Raw genomic sequence first — 23,369 nt, forward strand, 5'->3', positions numbered from 1 at the left:
AGAAGGGCAGTAGTGGAATCTGAAGTTTTAAAATATGGAATAATTTGTGTGAAAGTAGTATATGATTGTCCAGGTGTTATAACTAAATATTTATGTTTTTATGCCAGTTCCTTTCTCTTCCAATCCACCTCAATTCATAGAGAAGACAGCCTCTGGCCCAGAAGGGGCCACCATGGAGGTTCGTGGTAACTACTTAGAGCCAGGCTTAATGCTTTGCTCAGGCTAGGGCTTTCAACCACCTTTACTTAACTGAAGAGGATTTGGGAATTGAGAGAGGTTGTGACAAAATAGGAAGGGAAAACCCTCAGATGGGAAGGACCTCCAACCAATACCAAGAAGGCGCTCACAAACACTAACTGTACTTATCCCACTTAACAGTGGGAAGGGGAGGAAGAGACTAACGTGTTTAACTTAGGCTATTAGAAGACATTTAAAAACCAGTTAGATCTGTCACTTCTTGGCTAGTGGGCTTTTAAAAGCCAACTCAAAATTGTCTTTTTTTTGACTTAATGTTTAATTCATTATCTTTAAATGGCAGGTTTCAAATCTATTTTCTGGTTCCTCCAAATATAAAAAACTGAGGCAAATCACTGGTCAGATTCAACAACTGTTCCTGTGGCTTAGAAAGTGGGATTTTTTTCCTGGCGTCTAAGACCTTAGGAGACCCAGAAGAGGAACATATCAGAACCTGTGTTTATAACCCAACTTGAGGGACTGGCTGATTTTACCTCTCCGAGAAGTGTCTTCTCCAGATTTAATTAAAGGCCATTTGGTTCAGCAAAACTTTGTACTCCAGTCCGAGTATAATCACATGTCTATCTGCTCCTAAATTATTCTCAATACCTTCAGTTTCTTCAAATGCAGGAAGGCTTGTTTAGATTGAAATCAGAGAGCAAGTGAGAATCCTTGAGACTGGTCTCAGCCTTGTTGCTGAGGCAGTCGACAAGCTTCCAAACTCATTTCTCATGGCCTTCATACCACGGCTTGCTAAGCGACAATTTCAAAAAAGTCTTCTTCTTGCGGTGCAGAGCCATCTTCCCATCCTTTCTGGAAATCTAGCAGTCTATACGAACTGTGTGTTTCTTGTTTTTAATTTAAAACTTGCCCCCCTGACACTTCACATTTTCAGTGACCAGAATAGTGGAAAGAAAGCCAACACTATTGAACAGGGACCACTCTCCCTTTAAAACTTCAGCCTCTGATTAGCTGCATTTCATAGAAGACTAAACAGTGATTGCCTGGAGGGAACACATCCACAAAGATGTGCAGACACAGGCTTTAACGCCAGGTCCCATGGAGAGTCTGGATTGCAGCAGTCTGCCCTACAGCTACCTCATCAGCAAATCTGGAAGCCACACTCTACTTAACCAAGAAGGGGTGAAGAAGCCAGCCTCTATTAGGTTCCTACAATATGCCAAGCAGTGGGCTGCCAACATTGAACATATGTTGTTTAATTAAACTGTTAACAACTCACCGAGGTCACTACTACCCCATTATACAAGGAAAACTGAGGTTCCTAAAGTAGGTAACCTGCCCAGCCATTCAGTGAATAAGTAACATGCCTAGACTCAGGCCCATATCTGTCTGTCTCAAAGGATAGGTTTTTTCCATTTCCACTTGTGTGGGAAACCGAGGTCCTCACATAACCAGGGTCTAACAAGCCAACCACCACTTACTGTATGTGCTTTCCTTTATGGCAAATTCCTTAAGTGGGGTTCCAAATTCACATGGCAGGCGAAGGGAGAGGACTTTCTTCTGCATTTTGGTAGATTTACGAACCAGGAAGATCTAGTAGAGGGAAAAGATATTCAAGTTTAGAAACCCGGATATACAATTTCCAAACACCCCACAGTATTCAGGAACAGAGACACCTTCATAAATGAACAGCAAGGCTCAGCGTAGGACACTCACATGCCAGAGAAGGTGAGCTGCGTGCAGCCAGAGAGCCTCCTTCGATAACTGGCTCCAAAAAGAATTCTACTTTCCCTTTGACAAACTTTCTCCATGAGGCTAAGAGCTCCCCCAATCTGCATAAGCATTTTCAGTTTGGTGATTTAAAAAAAAAAAATTTTAATAATTTATTATTATTTTTTAAATTTTATATATTTTTTACATAATTTTTCATTTTTGCACAATGTATGCATTTTCATCTTGGTTATAGTCCCCATACAATTCCCAACCCCCCCCCTTTTTTTAAAGATTTATTTTATTCATACAAGAGGCAGGGTACAGGCCAGAGGCGCAAGAGGGTGAGAGGATTCACCAGAGACAGAGTGGGGAGCAGAACAGGCAGACTGACTAAAATACACTGCTGAGGGGAGCAGTGGGCAAGACAGGAGAGGTCTGCCACGCCATGTGGGATTCTTGCCGGCTGGCCGGGATTGAACCTGCACTGCAGAGGCTGTGAACAGCTTCACAACGTGGCGCTCAACCGCCTATGCCACCAGGGAGACCCCCCCACCCCATTTTAATCTTACTCCCTCCTCCTTCCTCTGTAGTGTGTCTCTGGTTTATAGTTGCTTGTTGATTTTGATTTTCACTTTATTATAATTAGTCTTTTTCGTGGTTCTTTATTTAGGTTTTCTAAATTCCTGCTATGAGTGAGACCATCTGGTATTTTTCTTTTTCTTTCTGGCTTATTTCACTGAGCATGATCCCTTCTAGCTCCATCCATGTTGCTGCAAATTGCATGAGTTTATCTTTTTTGATTGCTGAGTAATATTCCATGGTGTATATGTACCACATCTTCTTGATCCAGTCATCTATTTTTGGGCATTTGGGTTGTTTCCATAGCTTAGCTATTGTAAATAGTGCTGCTATAAACGTAAGGGTGCAGGTGCCCTTTGGAATTAATGTTTCTGTGTCCTTTGGGTAAATATGTAGGAGTGGAATTGCTGGATTATATGGAAGCTCCATCTTTAACCCACAGATTTGCAGTCAACTAGTCTTTGACAAAAGAGCAAAGAATATGCAATGAAGCAAAGAAAGTTTGTTCAATGAATGGTGCTGGGAAAACTGGGTCGCTACATTCAAAAGAATGAATCTTGACTGCTATCTCACACGATGCACAAAAACCAACTCAAAATGGATTAAAGAACTAGACATAAGGGGCCTCCTTGGTGGCTCAGCGGTTGAGCGCTGGGCTGTGAGGCTGTCCGCAGCCTCTGCAGCCCGGGTTTGATTCCCGGCCACCAACGAGGGTCCCGCATGGCGCGCAGACCTCTCCTGCTGCCTGCTGTTCCCCTCAGAAGTGTACTTCGGTCCTTCTGCCTGCTCTGCTCCCCACTCTGGCTCTGGTGAATTCTCTCACGCTCCCGTGCTTCTGACTGTGCCCAGTGCTTGTATAAATGAATAAATAAATCTTTAAAAAAAAAAAAAACCTCTAACTAGGAAAAAAAATTCTTAAAAAAAAAAAAGAACTAGACATAAGACATGAAATCATAAAATATATAGAAGGAAATATAAGCAAAACACTACATGACATACACCTCAGTAACATCTTTAAAGACACATCACCCAAAGCAGTGATAGTGAAGGCAAAGATAAACAGCTGGGACTACATCAAATTAAAGAGCTTCTGCACAGCAAAAGAGACAGTAACCACAACAAAGAGATACCCATTGAATGGGAGAAAATTTTTGCACAACAACACTAATGATAAAGGACCAATCACAAAATTCTACAAAGAGCTGATAAGACTCAAAAAAAAAAAAAAAAAAAGAAGAAAATAATCCAGTCAAAAAATGGGCAGAAGAGCTAAAAAGAAACTTCTTTCCAAAGAGGAAATGCAAATGGCCAACAGGCATATGAAAAAATGTTCAACAGCGGGCCTCCCCGGTGGCGCAGCGGTTGAGCGCTGGGTTGCGAAGCTGCCCGCACGCCGGTTCGATCCCCGGCTGCTCCCCGGCCACTGGAGGAGGGTCCCACCTGGCGCGCAGACCTCTCCTGCCACCCGCTGCTCCCCTCAGCAGTGTACTTCGGTCCTTCTGCCTGCTCTGCTCCCCGCTCTGGCTCTGGTGAATTCTCTCACCCTCCCGCGCTTCTGACTGTACCCAGTGCATGTATAAAAACAAAAAAAAAAAAACAAACAAACAAAAAAAATGTTCAACAGCACTTATAATAAGGGGAATGCAAATCAAAACCACAATGAGATACCATCTTATACCAGTGAGAATGGCACATATTAAAAAAACTAGCAACAACAAATGTTGGCGAGGATGTGGAGAAAAAGGAACTCTCCTGCACTGCTGGTGGGAGTGCAAACTGGTCCAACCACCATGGAAAGCTGTGTGGAATTTGGTGATTTGTTTCAAAGCTCCTGTTACATGCCCTCTAACCACTATGTTCCATGGGCATCTTGGCTGATGAAACTTATATTGAAAACACAGGTAACATGACTAAACCATAGGTAGGGAATAGGGGATCCACTGGCTAATTTGACTTGGGTATATTTAACATAGAAATTGCATTTATTGCTGACAGTGAAAAAAAATAAGTTTTTGGGTTTTTTGGTTTTTTTTTACATTAAAATCTGAGTTTTTAGCTTCTCTTTCTTGGAAAACAAGGTGATATTGCCAACCAGGCCTGGCAACAATTTGCTGGAGCTGACAAGTGGCTGCTGCGTTTGGGAGGTGGACCCAAGTGCTCTGAGGTTCACCAAGTCAACACCAAGGCTGGAGGTCTGTTTACTCCTGACACACCTTACTTTCTGACAAATCGCTTCAGGTCCTAAGATTATCTTGGGATGTGTTTTAAACCAGCTAACTTTCCATGGCTGACCTCAGTACACCATTCTGGACTCTCTCACAGTTCACTCCGTGGAGGGCCGGCCACTGCCTAGACAGCAGGCTCAACAGTGCTCCCAGCAGTGTGTGGTACAGCAACCAACAGTCCCCTGTTCTGTTTCTTTTTTTTTTTTAAGATTTATTTATTTATTTAATTTATTTATACAATCACTGGGTACAGTCAGAAGCGCGGGAGGGTGAGAGAATTCACCAGAGCCAGAGCAGGGAGCAGAGCAGGCAGAAGGACCGAAGTACACTGCTGAGGGGAGCAGGGGCGGCAGGAGAGGTCTGCGCGCCATGTGGGACCCTCCTCCGGTGGCCGGGGAGCAGCCGGGGATCGAACCAGCACTACAGAGGCTGCGGGCAGCTTCACAACCCAGCACTCAACTGTTGCGTCACCGGGGAGGCCCCTTGTTCGGTTTCTTGAACTGTCTTTTTTTTTTTAAATATTTATTTTTATTTGTTTAGGCATACAAGAGCTGGGGTGTAGGCCAGAGGTGCAGGAGGGTGAGATGACTCACCAGAGAGAGAGTGGGGAGCAGAACGGGTGGATTGACTGACATACACTGCTGAAGGGAGCAACGGGTGAGACAGGAGAGGTCTGCTGCGCCATGTGGGTTGGCTTCTTGGCCAGGGATCAAACTGCTGATAGCTTCGTAGTGCTGAGACTTAACCCCTTGCACCACCAGGGAGGCCCTCTTGAACTAGTTTTCTGTCATCTGCAATGAGACACTTTGCCCTCCATTCCCCTACCTATCTTTAGATTTTCCACTTAATCTGCACTTCTCTCTGCTGTCTCCTAGAAACTTTTTTGGGGTAGGGGCTAAGGGTAATGAGAACTGGGTATCTTATTAGGAGTGAAACAGTAAGACCTTTGGGTTTCCTCTTTATTTTTCCCCTTTTTTCCCAGCACCTGTGGGAGGCAGCCATGGAATTCATATAGTGGCCAGTTTTGGGGTCAGTGTTGGTGGTATACCCTAAAACTGAAGCAGATGCTTCCAAAATACTATCCTAATAGGTAAATACTCAAAGCTCTGCTGGGAAGCAACTGTTGGTTGGTTTAAAAGGGGAGTACAACCTCTAGGCTTTATTTCCTAAATGTCTGCTACTCAGATCACAGGTTGGCAAAGTATGGCCTGCAGACCAAATCCATCTTGCCACTTTTATGTAAATAAAGGGTTCTTTTGAAATGAATGAGCTGCACTGCATGACAATGTGCCTATTCAGATGTGTCTGTACTACAATGGCAGAGTTGAGCAGTTGTAACAGAAACTGAAAGGCTCCCAAAGCCAAAAATATTTATATCCTGGCCCTTGAGAGAAAGGTTGCTGACCCTTGTCTTAGGTGTAGATTAATTAAGATGGTGGCACCCAAAGATCCATGCCACCAGGAATGGCCTCAGATTTCCCTTCTTCACACACTTTCAGCCACCTCCTTTTCCCTCTCTGCAGCACTGTCACTTCTCCTGGTCTACCTTGGCCTCTCCTGACCCACGGTATTCCTGTCCTCACCCCACCCTCAACGTGCCCCATCTCGTCAGGCAAGTCCGGTCCAGGAATCAGGTAGGTGGAGACAATATCCCTCCTGACTTGTTTCCCATCGGTTCTCCCCAGGAATGAATGTGCCCAGTGCCAGAAGGGAAGCCAGGCAGGGAGGGGAACTGTTGTCTAGCCACATAACAATCTCTCTATTTAGAATTATTTGCAGAAATGCAGGAGTAGACAATCAACCTGTAAAAAGTGGGGGCCTCATAGAAGAGGATCCTGGTCATACAGAACCCAAAACACAGGCAACATCCCAGTGTTCTGGCCAAGGAATTCATCACAAATGATCAAATACTGTGCCCAGTCACCCCAAGCAAGTTCCAACAGAGGTTCTAGTCCTCTGTTTCTGTCATGGGAGAAACAAAGACTCACTTATAAGTCAACAAGTGATAACAGACATGTTCTGGCTGATAGGAAACTCAAAGTTTATTTTTGTGCCCATTTGTTACAAAATTAATCAGTCAGCTACTGATGGAATTTTCTCCTTGCCTCTCCATATATTTCTTGGTTTTTCTCTCTTGTTGAGTGTTATTTCAAGTCTCACTTCATTTGTGATTTATTGCCATTTATCCTATTTTTTGAAATACACATTGTTCATAAGCATTGTACAACAGAACTTTCTATGATGATGGAAATATTCTATGATATCCAATATGGTAGCCACCAGCCACTTTTAGCTTATGCAACTGAAGAACTAAATTTCAAATTTTATTTTCTTAATATAAACTTGATAGTTACATAGGGCAAATAACTACCACATTGACTAGTACAAGGTATACTAATCATTGAATAACATTTTTTTGAGGAACTTCTACAGACTTGTGGTGTGGTCTTGATTAAGATGAGGCTGGTCTTGAGTAGGCAGTGATTAAAGAAACTGAATTTGACCTGTGTGAAAAGCCATTGAGAAAGCACAAGTAAAAGTGGATTCCACTGAGAGTCAGAGTAGACAGTTCTATGGAGATAGAACTTTTGAAGGTTGGGTTCCATGTTGCATGGCTGTACCAGAGGGAGTGCCCAGGATCAGGTTGAAAGGCAAACAACAGGGGCAACCAAGGACTCTACAACCAAGTTCATCCTCAATGTTGAATATTAAGAAGTCATGCCAGGACCTCTGGTCAGTGGTGTCTTCTCATTACCTAAAGATCGTAATCTTGCTGAGTTCTGGACTTTGCATGGTAACCAAGCAGATGAAGACAGACAAATTGCAAAGCACTCCTATTCTGGGCCACCATAGTTTCCAGAATCACTAAATTGCAGCCCGGGTATACACCGAGAACTACACTCCCTATAAGCTGGGAAGAATCTTTTGGAACTCCAACCTTTCTCTTTAAGGAAGTAGCAGTCCTGCCTGCCTCAACCTATTTCTTTGTGATTCTGAGTCTTACCCCTGGAGGCTGGGACTGTAGGACTTCTGCAGCCTCTTCCTCACTCAGACTCAGTTGCAGCCATATGGGATAGGTGTGAAGAAGTCGGTCCAAAATGCTGAGCCTGTTGGATAGGCTGTCATAGCCAGAGTCCCGGGGGCAGGTCTTCACATCCTTTTCCTCAGAATATCCATCATCCTTGTGTCTCATCATGCTAAGAGAGAGAATTGGCACAAATCATATGGCTGTGGCACAATTTCCCTATAAGGGAGATCCCCCAACCATCTCATAGCATAGGTCTATTAAAGCACATACTCCATTTTGAGATCATAAACACATTTGTTTTCACCTATTGACTGAAAGCTTTTTGAGGGCAGACATCATGTTCATTCCCAATCCCTAATTTTAAGCAGAGTATAATAGTATTCAACAGACTCAACCTTCTATTTCTTTTTTTTTTTTTTTTGGTTTATACATGCACTGGGTACAGTCAGAAGCACGGGAGGGTGAGAGAATTCACCAGAGCCAGAGCGGAGAACAGAGCAGGCAGAAGGACCGAAGTACACTGCTGAGGGGAGCAGTGGGCGGCAGGAGAGGTCTGCGCGCCATGTGGGACCCTCCTCCAGTAGCCGGGGAGCAGCCGGGGATCGAACCGGTGCCGCAGAGGCCGCAGGCAGCTTTGCAACCCAGCGCTCAACCGCTGCGCCACCGGGGAGGCCCTCAACCTTCTATTTCTAACTCAGTTTTTAATTCACTCTCACACACATGCACACTCATTTTGTACCCATATAAATTGGTTTTCATTTTTTCTAACATATCAAAGCATTTTTATTACTAATATTATAAATATATTATAAATATAATATTAATTATATTATAAATATATTATAAACATACTTCATAGTAGAATGGTGATATGCTGTTCATGAAATCATTTTGGTATTATTCCTTATCACCATAAAGTAGAAAGAGCTTAAGTATCCAACAACAAATGAATGGAGAAATAAAACATGGTACAACCATCCACTGAAGTTTTATTCAGTCATAACATTCACTCATCCTTTTTATGAATGAAGTACTAATCTGTTCTATAGATTGAACTTTGACAACATCAAGCCCAGAGAAAGAAGAGATACAAGAGGACACATATTGTATAGCTCCACTTATATGAAACATCTATAATAGACAAAAACATAGAGATGGAAAGATTAGTGGTTGGCTGGAATGGGGAGGGGCTCAGGATGAGTAGTGATTGCTAATGAGTATGCAGTTTCTTTATGAGGTCATGAAAATGTTCTGGAATGAGATGTGGGCATGGCTGTACAACACTGTGAAAATCCCAAAGTGACTGGAAACAAAATCACTGAATCATACACTTTAAAAGTTTCAATTGTATGATATATGAATGATGACTCAGTAAAACAACTGGTTGCTTCTGTAACCAATTCTAACATAATTTTTGAGTAATTCCCATTTAACAAATGAGGAGACTAAGGCACAAGAAAATAACTTCTTGTTATTGTCCAGAATTACAAATAGCTATGAAATGGTGGAACTAAAAATTCAAGAGGTCTGTGTTCATCCAACTTTGTAGGTAACACATAAAGCCATGAATATGGGATAGTGTATCTACATCAATAGCAAGGTCCTTTTTTGGGTATGAAGACTCAGTAACAGCACCCACAATGATAACATGTGGACTGGTCAGAGAACCCCATTTTAACTTCTCCCCATACCTTCTTGACTTTCTACAGATCCAAAGGACCTCATGCTTCCACTGAACATTTACCTTTCATTTCCTCTCTAATATGTCAAAGTATTCCTTTCACATTGCTACAGATTTCCGGATGAGAGAGTCTGTGCCAAAAAGGGCCAATTTCTCATTCTGCAAATGTCTTTCCACAGCCTCCAGGTATCTCAAAATGAAGTTGGGGGTTAACATTACTTTCACATAGAGTAGAAAAGGAAATTTTAGACCAGTGATTCTCAACCTTGGCTGTCCATCAAAATTTTCTAAAGAATTTAAAAGTGTTTTGATGGTCTGACATCACCTCAGATAAAGTAAATCAATTTTAGGTTGGACAGAGCATCATTAGAATTTTTTTAAGTTCCCCAGGCTATCCCAGTGTGCAAATTTACAACCATTGTTTTGGATCAGCATGAAGTCTGTGTGAGAAATCACCTGTGGGTTGTTAAACCTCAGAGCCAGGTTTCAGGCCCAGAGGCTGATTCTACAGTTCTGAGATGGGTCCAAGACTGTGTATTCCTAGCAGTCTTTGAAGCTGCCAGTCTAAGGAGCATTTGCATGATATCTAAGTGCAAAACGTGCACTTGGACTCAGATTCAATTAGTGGTTTGGTACTTGAGGGGTGGGGTGGGTTACATGCCACTGAAAGAATTCTTGGAACTGAAATAAACACTCATCCCTGTCATCCCAGTTTGTGATATTTTACCAAGACCAAATTGTACAGTTTCCAACATGGCAATCCTAACACTCAAGTGCATTTGAAAATAAATATGTTAACACCTCTTCCTTTCTTAGAGGGGCACATCCTGTGACACCATTGTTTTTTTAAGAAGCTGAAAAGTCTTTGTTCTGACAACTGACCTCAGCTTTAAAAACCAGTGCCTCGACAGGAAGACAGTGAATAGGATTCATGGGTCCTCATAAAGGAGCAACCATAAATTAGACCTTGTTTTTTAAAATGACTATGCTAACACCTTTATTTAGTCAGTCATTTGAGGTTTATAGCACATTATAAGATAAATTGGCTTTGACCAGGGACAACCCTCAGGAAAGAACTAATGAGAGAAAACTAAATTCCAGATCCCCTTTGTGAGAAGGGGCGCTTATGCCCCTGCCTGTGATTATTTGCTGCCAAAGGCTCACTGATAACCCCCGTCTCTTGTACATGCCCAGGAAGTTATACCCTTCCCTGGGAGCAGACCCACTGCTAATGATATACTTCTCTACCTCAAGATAGGGTTACCCTAGGGTGCTGTTCAGACTTCAGAGCTCCCTATAGAATCAAGCTGGATCTAGACTTCAGCTGGCCCCATATCTTTTCCTGGGTTTCTTCCCCCACCCCATCATGTATTCTTCTCTTCTTTACAGGCTGCTCCCGAAATCCTCTCTCAATCACTGTGAAAGAATCCCTGTCTCAGGATGTCCACAATCACCACTACTGTTCAACATAGTATTAGAAATCCAAGATAAAGCAATTAGGCTAGAGAAAGATATGAAAGGAAACCAAATTGGGAAAAAAGTAAAACTATCATAATTGCAGGTGATGTGATAATATACATAGAGAACTCTAAAGACTCCACAGAAAACTAATTAAAGTAATAAACCAACAAAATGGCAGGTTAGAGAGTCAACACATAAAAATCAGTTGCTTTCCTATACACAAACAATGAGGTAGAAGGAGAAATTAAGAAAGTATTCCCATTTACATTCTCACCTAAAAAAGAGTAAATACCTGGGAATAAAGCTAAGAAAGCAGGTGAAATACCTATACAAGGAAAACTGTAAGTATTGTAAAAGAAATAGAAGATGCAAGGAAGTGGAAAGACATTCCCTGCTCAAGGGTTGGAAGAGTCAACATTGTCAAAATGGCCATCTTGCCCAAAACAATTTACAGATTCATTGAAATCCCAATAAAAATCTCAATGACATGCTTCCAAAAAATGGAAGAAATATTACTGAAATTCATATGGAAACACAGAAGCCCCCAAACAGCCAAAGCTCTCCTGACTAAAAAGGGGGGGAATGGTGGCATTACATTTTCAGACTTTAAACTACACTATAAAGCTATAATAATTACAACAGACTGATACTGGAACAAAAACAAACACAAAGTCCAAAGGAATAGAATTGAGAGCCCAGAAAAAATCCCTACATGCATATGGACAAATAATCCATGACAAAGGAATGAACATATACAATGCAACAAGGAAAGCCTCTTCAATAAATGATGCCAGGAAAACAGGACTGCAACTTCCAAAATAATGAAACTAGACTGACATCTCACACCATACATAAAAATCACCTCAAAATGGATAAAAGACATGGATGTAAGGCCTAAAACCATAAAATGCATAGGAAAAAATAGGCAAAACACTCCATGACATAAACTTCAGAACTATCTTTACAGATTTGTCCCCAGTAGCAAGGAAAAGAAAGGAGAATATAAACAACTGGGACTACATCAAACTGAGAAACTTCTGTTCAGTGAAAGAGACAGTAACCAAAACAGAAAGACACTCCCTGATAGGGAGAAAATATTTGCACATCATACATCTGACAAGGGATTGGTATCAAAGATCTACAAAGAGTTCATAAAATTCAACAAAAAGAAAACAACCCAATCAATGAATGGACAGAAAAGCTAAATAGGCACTTCTTCAAATAAGACATACAGATGACCAACAGGCGCATGAAATAATGTTCATTATCACTCATCAGGGAAATAGAAATCAAAACTACAATGAGATACCACCTCACACTAGTGAGAATGGCCTCTATTTAAAAAAAGCAGAAACAAGTGCTGGTAAGAGGATGGAGAAAAAGGAACCCTCTTACACTGCTCGTGGGAATGCAGACTGACCATATATCTGATATATCCAAGAGGGGATGGGAAGGAAGGGACAGGAGTGACAATAGGGAGGGGGTGAGGAGATTGGCCAGCATAATAGACTATATTGGAGGACTATGGGTGCTTTGGTAGTAGGAGAGCTATGGTGACCACACCAGAAGCGAGAAATCTAAATTATCAAAATATTTAGGAAGGATGTAAAACAATGGTATTTATTAATCAAAAATAAATTAAATAAACAACCACAGGCTCTGTTTCAGGCTCTGTTTCTAGAGAAGTCCACCCAAGATCTGGATAAGGCCAACAGAAATTGGTGATTCCTGAAACAAATGTCTGCATGCAAATATCGGGGGATGGAGGTGGGCGGTAAAGAATGAGTGGCTTTTAAAGTATAAACCACTGTGATATAATTCAGGAAATTCTCAGGCTGACATGGCCACCATGGGATGGCCAGTATGTGAGACATGGTCAGGTCTCTTTTTGAGTTTTATCTTCTTTTTTTTTTTTAAGATTTATTTTTTATTTATTTATGCAAACAAGAAGTGGGGTGTAGGCCAGAGGTGTGGGGGGTGAGAGGATTCACCAGAGACAGAGTGGAGAGTAGAACAGGAAAATCGATTGAAATACACTGCTAAGGGGAGCAGCGTGTGAGCCAGGAGAGGTCTGCTGCGCCATGTGGGTTACCTCCCTGGCTGAGGAGCGAACTCACGCTGCAGTGGCTGATGACAGTAGACAGTGCTGAGATGTAACACCTTGTGCCACCAGGGAAGCCCTGAGTTTTATCTTTCTAATGTGAAAAAGTTAAATAATATCACCTCCACACACCTTTAGAATTGAGACAAGCAAGAATCATGAATGGAGGCTAACATATTCAGGTGAAAGACTTAGGAAACAGAACTTTCAGTCATAAAAGATGCCCCTCAGATTACTTATCAATAAGAACAGTACCCTGACAATGGAGAAAGCTAGCAGATACCATCTTAATCGAGTGATTCATGTTAAGACCTCCAAAAATGAGACAACTGACTTCAGATGTGATGTTCTGAGTAGATGATAATCCCTTATAAGTCTTCCTGCCCCATAATGTGTTTAACCTAAATGTACACGGAGGGAAGCAATAAGACAAATTCAAATTCAGTGACTTTCTGCAAAACGTCTGACTGAACGCTTTAAAAATGCCAAAGTCAACAAAGTTTTTATTTTTAAGGCTGTGGAATTATTGTAGGTAAAGAGAAAATAAGGGGATGTGGTAAGTATACAGAGTGCATAGAATTGATCACAGAATGGCATCAGAATTTAATAAAGCAAATAAAAGACAATTAGGCATATTTAAATATGGACATTTATTAAGTAATATTTTATTGACATATATATGTCCTGAATATGATTATTTTACTATGGTTATTTATTATGGTTATGGTTAGTATGATTATGAAAAATGCTCATGTTGTTAGGAGATGCATACTGAAGAATTTAGGGGTAACATATGAGAATGCTTGAAAGCATCAAATGGTCGATGCCCTATTCCTGTCCAAAAAGAGAAGAAAGAAAAGAAAGGAAAAAAATAGAGAGAGGAAAAGCAAGGATGGCAAAATTTCAACAATTGGTAAATTTAGGTGAATAGTATTATTTTCACAACTTTTCTGGATTGTTTGAAATTACTCAAAATAGTTTGTAGAAAATGGAATATGAAAATACTATCTTACTGAGTTTTAAGTAGATAAACTCATTTTTTTAAAAAAAGTTATTACTATTTCCAAGCATCTAAGCTTGTTTTCATAAAGAAATGTAGATCAGATGTGGATTCAGTGAGACCCAAGTGAAGACACTGAGCAAATCATAGAATATCCCCCAAATGGAAAACTCAAATACCATCTCTGCCCCTCATGGCTTTGAAGAAGACCAGTGGCTATTTCTCCCCACTCTGGTGAAGGCTGCATGGGGGACAGCCCATGCACCACCAGTTATCCTCTGTTCAACCCTGAGTTAAGGCTCTTCAGAGTATAGGATGCGAGTGGCCTTTCCACTTGGCTGTATTCTCTTCATTCCTAGGACCAGGCATTAGTAGCCTAAAGAGTGCAAGAACAAGTGACTGCATGAAATGTATGTTAATGTAGGGCAGCCAGGCAGACCTGGGCCTAGTTATATAAAAATCCAATGACTCAGATCCATCTTAGAGAAAGAAATAATTTGCAGCAGAGCTTCCAAATGATGCTCACTCTTGTCTTAATTCAGAACTCCAGGGGACAGCACAGTCATTGGATGCAGCTTCTAATGACAAGGGTTCAGACAAAAATATGTTCATAAAAGCTCCTTGCATTTCCCAATATATCACATGGGAGGTATATAGTTTGACTTTATAGACCAGTCTCTTTCCAAACAAATGAAATATACAATTAAAAAGGCATGATTAAAACATAAAAAAAAAAAATTGGTGTGAGTTGTTAGTGCAGGAAAAAAGATACTGCTGCTGTAAATGCAGTCAACAACCATCCAGATATTAAAATGAGAGTCTGGTGTTGAATAACAAAAATAAAGTTCAAGGGGCCTACATACAAGGCCAAATGTCAAATTATTACTGTCAACAGGGTGGTACTTGTCCATTTAGCTAATGGGTCTTAGCATACGTACAGTGTTCCAGAAGGTACTATTCTCAGAGTTAGGACATGGAGATGAAACAGTATATACAAAAATAAAAACATGCCCCCAAATCTTCTCTGTGTGTGCTAAAAACACACCATTATTGGGCTGAACAATTATATTTTTTAAATGGACATCAACCTCTATGGTAAGATGTGCTTGATATTTTTAAAGACAAAATCTGTTTCCTCTAAGTATTTTAAATGTACTAAGAATTCTCCTCTCTATAGCAGACTGTTAAATCATAGTTCACCTTTAAAATGATTAATTTAGTTAAACTGCTCATAGAATGAATACCAAGTCCTCTGTGGAATTAAATGAGCTGGGCATGATTCTAGCCAAGCAATGCTTTCCTAATGGTTCCATGGTTCTTTGGCTCCCTTATATGTGTCTCATGTATGAGTACATGTGCCTTAGCACAAACACATCCCATCTGCCCTGGAATCAGGGACAGCTGCAATTTTACATCATAAAGAAGACACCCTCCTATTTTATCTATGTATTGTGTTTTGTTTCTACTTTGTAGAATTGATGGGCTTTGTAAATTAAGTCACCTGGAGACATTTGGATGACTGAGTCAGCAGGATTAGTCAGCAGGAGGAAGGATTATCACAACCTACTAAAATATAGTTTGTCTTTGGTCTTTATCATCTGCCCAACTCACTAACTCCTGGCCCCAAGGAGCACCCTTAATATCCTATATCAGGCTCTACAAAGGTGTGGAAGGGAACTCTTGATTTGCCTGCTCCTTCTAGACCAGTCCTGTGTTAGATTTGGGCGGGTGGCCTACGTGGATTTCCCGCAAACTGCTCCCTGATAACTCAAACCAGTGCTTTACCTAAATACTCTCTGAAGGTTCTAGGCAGACCTCCCAGACTTTCAAGAAAACTGTTTTCCCTTTTTTACACGGTAAATACTTAATTTTATAAAGTACGAATCAAGATGAGCTGATCAGGCTGGTTATTGTTAACAGGATGCCAACCTCTTCAATACAACGAAACGAAGCAAAGTAAACAACAAAAGCTGAGCCCAGGATTTGAGTTTCTTTGTCTAGAACTTAATTATGGTTTAAGATTCATTACATGGCTATTCTGCCTAACAAAGAGCTGCAGTTCTTATACAGAGCAAAGAAGTCAGACACAAAACAAAATTCTATTTGGGAGATAATGGAGACTCTGATATTTTACAGCTTCTCAATGTTTCATATCAAAGATGGACAATATTTCCCAAAGAGGTGGCTATGACAAGGTGACACATGGAGGCATGAGTTTTATTTTAATGGCCAGTACTCATTTTAATACCTCCATGTATTTAATGTACTTCCAAATTACAGTGAAGACATTCAATTTAACTCTTTCCCCATTTTTTTATAATGGCAAATACATATCTCATAAATTTTACCATCTTAACCATTTTTTATGTGTATGGTTCAGTAGTATTACATTCTTTCACATTCAAGCACAACCATTCATCTCTAAAACTTCTCCTTTCATAAAACTGTAACTATATACCAATTAAATAATAATTTCCCATTCTCTCCTCCTCCATTCCTGTGAACCTCCATTCCACATTCTGTCTATAATTCTGATGATTCTAAGTACCCCTTATAGGTAGCATTATATAGCTTCTATCTTTTAAGATCGACTTTTTACTTTTTAAAATAAATGTAAAAGATCAGGCAATTTAAAGAAAAACAGCAGGTACATTAACAGTAAACATGGTCTGTGATGAGAAAGAGAAAAACTGTAAAACAACAGATGAAATTTGGGCTGAGATGATTTGAATTTGAAAGAAGAATTTTTTCTTTCATATTATTTACAAACCTTTCCCTGGGGACTGAAGGGGTAAAAGGATCCTGAAAAAAGTACCTGGTTGTCATTGTTCAGTCTCCCCTGGACTGTGTTCAAACTATTCTTTTTTTTTTTAAAGATTATGTATTTATGCATACAAGAGCTGGGGTACAGGCCAGAGATGCAGGGGGTGAGAGGACTCACCAAAGACAGAGTGGGGAGCAGAACAGGCAGACTGACTGAAATACACTGCTGAGGGGAGCAGCGGGTGAGACAGGAGAGGTCTGCTGCGCCATGTGGGTTGCTGCCTGGCCAGCCAGGGATTAAACTCATGTTGCAGAGGCTGTGGATTGCTACATAGTGGGGTGCTTAACCCCTTGCGCCACCAGAGAGGCCCTTTCAAACTATTCTTGATGGCCACTACCATAACTGGTTTCTACCCATCTGTTAAAACCAAGCTCAAATCCTGTCTTCTCCCGTCTTCTTCAGCTGCAATTCAACTTCTGGTCTACTGGCTTCCTTTCCTCATTTTTTATTCACCTCTGGAGTATTTACCCCATTTTACTCTGCACTATAGTGTCTCTGATTAGCCTAACCCAGGGGAGGCTTTGCTATAATAATGTCTGCTTCAGGCTTGATAGGGGTATGTGGGGGTCTGCAGGCAATAGGTTTATTCCTTGTGATTGAGGAAGAAGAATAACTGCATTTGTCTATTAGCTTCTTTCTGGGGTCCCTAGCCGTAACCTCTGATTCAAGCCTTTCCTCAGCCAGGCCTCAACAACAGAAGCCAGTTGCTCAGTTCCAGTCTCAGGCGACAAAGGGTTCTTGTCTCTGCGCTTAACAGGAAATGAGTGGCGAAAATTACGACAGCTACCGGGAGTTCCCTGGTCTTGGGGCCATAATAGGGGGTAGGGAGAGAAAAGGGCCTGAGCTGCCCCAGTCCTTCCAGAATAACAAATCTAAACTTTTAGTAGGTCTCTCCTCACTGCTGGAATGGATACCCAGTCCAGCTTCTCATTGGCTGGCAAGGAGTGGGGTTTGGGTATAAAAGTCAATGCTGAGTTTTAGTCTAGAATTGTAATTCTATGCCCAACACAGGTTACTGGTGATAGGTGCTTCATTTAATGTCCTAAACATAGAATGTCTTATTCCAATGCTAGAAATGAGATTTAGGATTTCAGCAAAAGCAGCTTATGTGCACCCACTGGTTGAGCACAGGAGACAGAAGGTAGATGGAATTAGTAGGAAAGTTGCCTTTGGTTAAGGCAGGCACACAAGTAAGGACTGGAAAAACTCAAAGCAGGAACCTCCAAACACACACTTATAGGGGTACAGGCATTAATAAAATAACATAAAATCTTATTTAGCTAGAATTTAAACCACCATTTCTTATACATATGGATGCATCAATATCAAGATGCTATATTTTTAAAGATTTATTTATTTATTTATTTTTAAAGATTTGTTTATTTATACAAGCACTGTACACAGTCAGAAGCAGGGGAGGGTGAGAGAATTCACCAGAGCCAGAGCAGGGAACAGAACAGGCAGACTGATGTTACACTGCTGAGGGGAGCAGCGGGCGGCAGGAGAGGTCTGCACACCATGTGGGACCCTCGCCAGCGGCCGGGGATCGAACTGGCGCTGCAGAGGCTGCGGGCAGCCTTGCAACCCAGTACCCAACCGCTCCGCCACCGGGGAGGCCCTAAGATTTATTTTTAAAATTTATTTATGCATACAAGGGCCTCCCTGGTGGCTCAGGCGGTTGAGAGCCGCACTGTGAAGCTGTCCGCAGCAGACCTCTCCTGTCTCACCGGCTCCTCCCCTCAGCAGTGTATTTCGTCAGTCTGCCTATTCTGTTTCCTGCTCTGTCTCTGGTGAATCCTCTCACCCTCCCACGCATCTGGCCTGTACCCCAGTTCTTGTATAAATAAACAAATCTTTATTAAAAAAAAGGAACTTGGGTGTAGGCCAAAAGTGGGGGGGTGGGGGGGTGGTCATAGTTTCAGTTGGTCAATCCACAATTTAGCCTCTGCTCAGCCTCATCATCTTCAGTGGTTTGATGGAAAGAACATTTGCAGTCAGACTTAAAATCAAAGCCTCAGTTGACTCTTCAGCACTGTGAAGTCTTGGCCCTCTACTACATGTCCTTCAGTCTTAGTTTCCCTGTATCTACAGATGCATCCTTATTGATAAAAGAATGTGTTACTGAAACAAAACCTGAAAAGAACTGATAAGAGCCTGGGACAACTTGGGAACTAAGTGAAGATTCTGCTTAGGAGCTTCTAGGATGTACGTTGCATTGTCTCCTAGCTTTTAGATATTCACAAAAAGAAAGAAAGGCAAGATGTTTCCATTTTAGGATCCACAAAGATTGCTCTATTAACAAAATTCGGGGGCTTGTTTGTCAGCAATTAGTGTGGACTTTCTTGGGATGTCTCCTGGCAGGTCCCTGTAGCTGGCGCATTCCCCATCTATCATCACAGTCTCATCTCAGCTTGGATTCTGGGTCTTGTAATACTCAAGTTGCACATGGGAAAAAGGATTAAAAGCACTTCTCCTTATATTTTTGTGTTGAAATTCTTGTGCGTCCTCCCTCTCTGGGAGCCTCCCTTCCTCATTCTGCCCATGCAGCTTTGTTCAGCTGCCCCAGCCTAACAAAGCCTTTTTACATGATGTTGCCACAACCAGCTGCAATGGCAAGAATGGCGCAGCCTGGGACGTGGCACTGGCCGATGGCTCAGGCTTCCAGCTGTGGGAGGCCAATGCAAGACCAGACAGAAGCCAGAGTTGTGTCCATCATGGTTTTTCCTTGGGACCAGTAGATCCTTGTCTTTGTATCAAAAGGAAAGCAAACACACCCCTAATGCCAAGTAGTGGCCACAATGACTGGCTTAGTGGGACTTACTTGAGCTGGGGGAAGAAAGTAATGGGTTTAACACTAGTAGTTTCTGAAAAAATGTTATTAGAGAGGCCTCCTATATAAGGAGACAGAGAAAACAACAGCTCAGACCAAAGAGATCCATCTGATAAAACTTTTTGGCACAAGGGCCAAAATGTTTCAATTTCACAAAATACCTAGTCGATATCTAATCATTTCCTGGCAATTTAGAATCTGTGAAGCTGGATTAAACCCTTACTTTGTAACATCTATGCCTGGAGAAGGAAGATCCAGACTCATCCTGGGTAATTTCTCAGTTTATAGCAGAGAAATTGCCAGGAAGAGGAGGAAACTTTTGTGGAGTCTCAAGGCCGAGAGGAAGGGATATTCTTATAAAGATCACTGTGCATTTACCTGAGTTAGCGAAGGTTATTAGAAGGTAAATCAGTTTATTTTCTTATTTGAGGTCAAAATGTTAGACCGCGATAGTACTAGGCCCAGTTCAGATTTCTGCAGTTTCCCCACAACACACAAGTCGATAATTGAATTCCCTGATAATTGAATTCCCTGAAGTCTTTTTTTTTTTTTTTTTTTTGTCGCTTTTAAAGGAAAAAGACTCTCTAACATACTTTGGGTTATGGATTTAATTCCTGCATGGCTAAGCATGTTGCAGGAAGGTTTTTGTGAAAAAATTTCAGAGACATCAGTGACTTTTAAGCTCTATCTACTGAAGACTAGGAGGAGAGAACTACATAGGAATGGAACAAAAACACAAGTCTTCTACTGGGGAGGAAGCATTGCCACTTTCTGGACAGGAGGATTTGGTGGCTTTTTTGCTTACAAACTTCCTCTCGCTGACTCCAGCTAGAGATGAAAGGGCCGATATGAGTCAAAGCTGGCAGGGGCATTCATTTGTTCCTGTAAAACTAAGAACATTGGAACAAAGAACCTGTTGTCCTGGTTACCCTTGGATCTGAAAACACAAGGAGCAGAGCAGCTGGAGTTGGGGCCCATCTGCGGACCTTTGAGCCTGAACAGGGACATGCGCGTGATTTCAAGGAAAGGCAGTTCTCAGTTGGGGTCCTCAGTTCTCAGTGATTTTGGGGGCCTCTGCTGGTGGCGTAGGTGGTTGAGCGCAGCGCTATGAAGCTGTCCGCAGCCTCTGCAGTGCCAGTTCAATCGCGGCCAGCCAGCGAGGGTGCACATGGCTCGGCAAACCTCTCCTGTCTCGCCCGCTGCTCCCCTCAGGAATGTATTTTGTCAGTCTGCCTGTTCTGTTCCCCACTCTGTCTCTGGTGAATCCTCTCACCCTCCCATGCATCTGGCCTATATCCCAGTTCTCTATAAATACATAAATAAAAATCTTTAAAAAAAAAAGTGATTTTGGCTACATGGGTGTTATCTCATAGCTGGGCTAAATCACAACTGCATTCTAAGCAGATATTTTGTGGCAGAATCAACTACCAATATATCAGTTGGAGCTGTAAAATATATCTAACTCTAGAGTATGCCACTAAAATTGTGTGTGCCCAAGTTTCTAGTTAACAGGAAAGCCAGCCATTAAAGTGGAAGGTACTACCCCTCAAGAAAATTGGACTCAACTTCTAAGACAGATTGTATATTTACAAGCTGACCAAAGATACCCTTGTAAGTTAGTGAGAAATTATGCATCATCTGTTGTTTAAATGCACAGAAAAACAGTGAAAGGATGCACACCAAAGCAAAGAAGAGTAGCCAACAAATAATCAAAAGTAGTTCTATCTCAAGGATTGGGTTATGGTAATGTTTGTCTGTTTTGCAGTTGTGATTTTTCCCACAATATCCATGTTTTACTTTCGGTATCAAAAAAGAAATCTTAAATATTCTTTTTAAAAAAATCTTCCCCATTATGACAGATATCATCAATCAAGATAGAATAAATAGCCATTATGAGTGGACATTTTGATCTGGAGGCTTTACTTAGTCCTGCTTAATGCATTCTTTAAGGCTGATGATTCTGGAGTCTCATCTTTTCTAAATTCATCCTGCTTCATCACTGCGGTCTATAGGACATCTGGTACACTCCTTTATACCTCTGGTATAGTCCTCTATTATGTCCTCATTCCAGCATATGATACTCACTTGCTTACAATTCTTTCTCCCTTAGGTGGTGAGAAAACTTCAGGCTCCATTGTCTAGGTATTTTAACAAACAGCACCCAAAGAAAATAAATATTTCCTTAATGTAAAAGTTAATATGGCTACATTGGTACTATTCTGAGTGAAGAGTTGGTTAATCTTAGAATTTTATTCCTTGAAACCATATTTCACTCCTGATGGCTTGAAATCCGAGACACTTTAAGTGTTTGGGGGAAAATTGATCACACTGGTCATTGCAGGATATCCTCAATGGGAATTAGAGGAAAAGGTCTTACTACAAAAATAAAGCTACTATGTGACTTCCTCTAATTATTAACAAAGTGTAACACCCAATGCATCCTACCCAGCATGCCTCTGCTGAAGGAGATAGCTGTGTTTATGGTATCACTTAGGCATTTCAGACAAACGGATTTTCAACGGTCTTTCAGAACACAATCTCAACTCAAATCAAAGCACTTCTCTACCCTATTTTCCCATCTTTTGAGAAAAAGAACGTGAATCTTTTGAGAAAGAATGTGAATAGGCAGGCAAAACAAATATCCAAGATTTAGTGAATATGTTCATTTACAATGCTTAGAAAAATAGATAATCTATAGAAAGGAGTCATAAACTTTGATAACACCAAACACCACATGCTTTATAAAGGGGCATACAGTACTGGACACGGCAAGGTGCACCTAATATATTCTGCTCAACCAAATTGGAGCTTGCAGTAAACGAGGAAAACCAACCTTTTTTGACAGGTAGGACTGGTTCTTACAGAGCAGCCTCCTCTCTGATGCTGTGGGAACTTAGCAATGGTCTCAGCCCTGTATAAATGGCCAATGTGTAAGAATTTTCAGATAGGGAAAAAGAGGAAAATATTTGTTTTGTTCGCTAACACTGCACATGAAAAGGATACAGCATAAGATGCAAAATAAATTTTGCTTCCAGTGACTTGAACTGGCTTCCAAATGGCCTCATGGATATGGTCCAAAATCTCCAGAAGAGCAGAAGTGGGTATAAAAAAATGAACAGTTACTTTATAGTTGACATTTCAAGAGGAAAACTTGGAAAGGAATAAAATAAAGTGACATTAAATTCTGTAGCTTCTGAAGCTCTGAATCAACTGATCCATATGGATAATATGAAAACCTAGCCAAATAGGAAGTACAGATGAGGATGGAGTGCTCAGAACTCTCAGTGCAAAATTGATGCTAGAAGTCATTGAAGTTGAGTACATAATTTTTTTAATACAGGAAACTGTATTTGATACAAATATATTATAAGCATATGTGAAAAATATGATGCTCTATCAAAACTAGTCTTCATTCCTGAGTCCCACAGCATTGAGATAAACACTCAAGTCACAACATGCAGGTTTCTTATAAGCCTCTACCCATCATGGTTTCAGAAGCACTATATCAATACATCGATCCATATGGATAAAATGAAAACCTAGCCAATAGGAATTATAGATGAGAAGGATCGCTTAGAACTCTCAGTGCAAAACTGATGCACTAACTTTGAAAAACTGTTGGGTACTATTTACTAACATTGACTATATGACCATACTACCACCCCAAATTCCACACCTCTATTTCTAACCAAAATGTGTCACCAAAAGAACAAGAATGTTAGACAAGAACAA

General features: G+C 41.1%; 1 protein-coding gene across 11 annotated transcripts in view; it reads right to left on the reverse strand.

The window, feature by feature from the left end:
- The window catches only part of RIN2 (Ras and Rab interactor 2), a 219,442-nt gene that overhangs the window by 38,175 nt on the left and 157,898 nt on the right, over positions 1-23,369 (reverse strand). For all 11 annotated transcript variants that reach the window (XM_054696013.1, XM_037493976.2, XM_054696010.1 and 8 more), the window contains 2 exons: positions 7,717-7,909; positions 1,677-1,788 (listed from right to left, as the gene is read on the reverse strand). In XM_054696013.1, the coding sequence (XP_054551988.1) occupies positions 1,677-1,788; positions 7,717-7,909 (305 nt within the window). The remainder of the gene's footprint in view (positions 1-1,676; positions 1,789-7,716; positions 7,910-23,369) is intronic.

This window comes from Talpa occidentalis, unplaced genomic scaffold, assembly GCF_014898055.3.
Source record: "Talpa occidentalis isolate TD23 unplaced genomic scaffold, MPIMG_talOcc4v2.1 talOcc4.10, whole genome shotgun sequence".
NCBI lineage: Eukaryota > Metazoa > Chordata > Mammalia > Eulipotyphla > Talpidae > Talpa > Talpa occidentalis.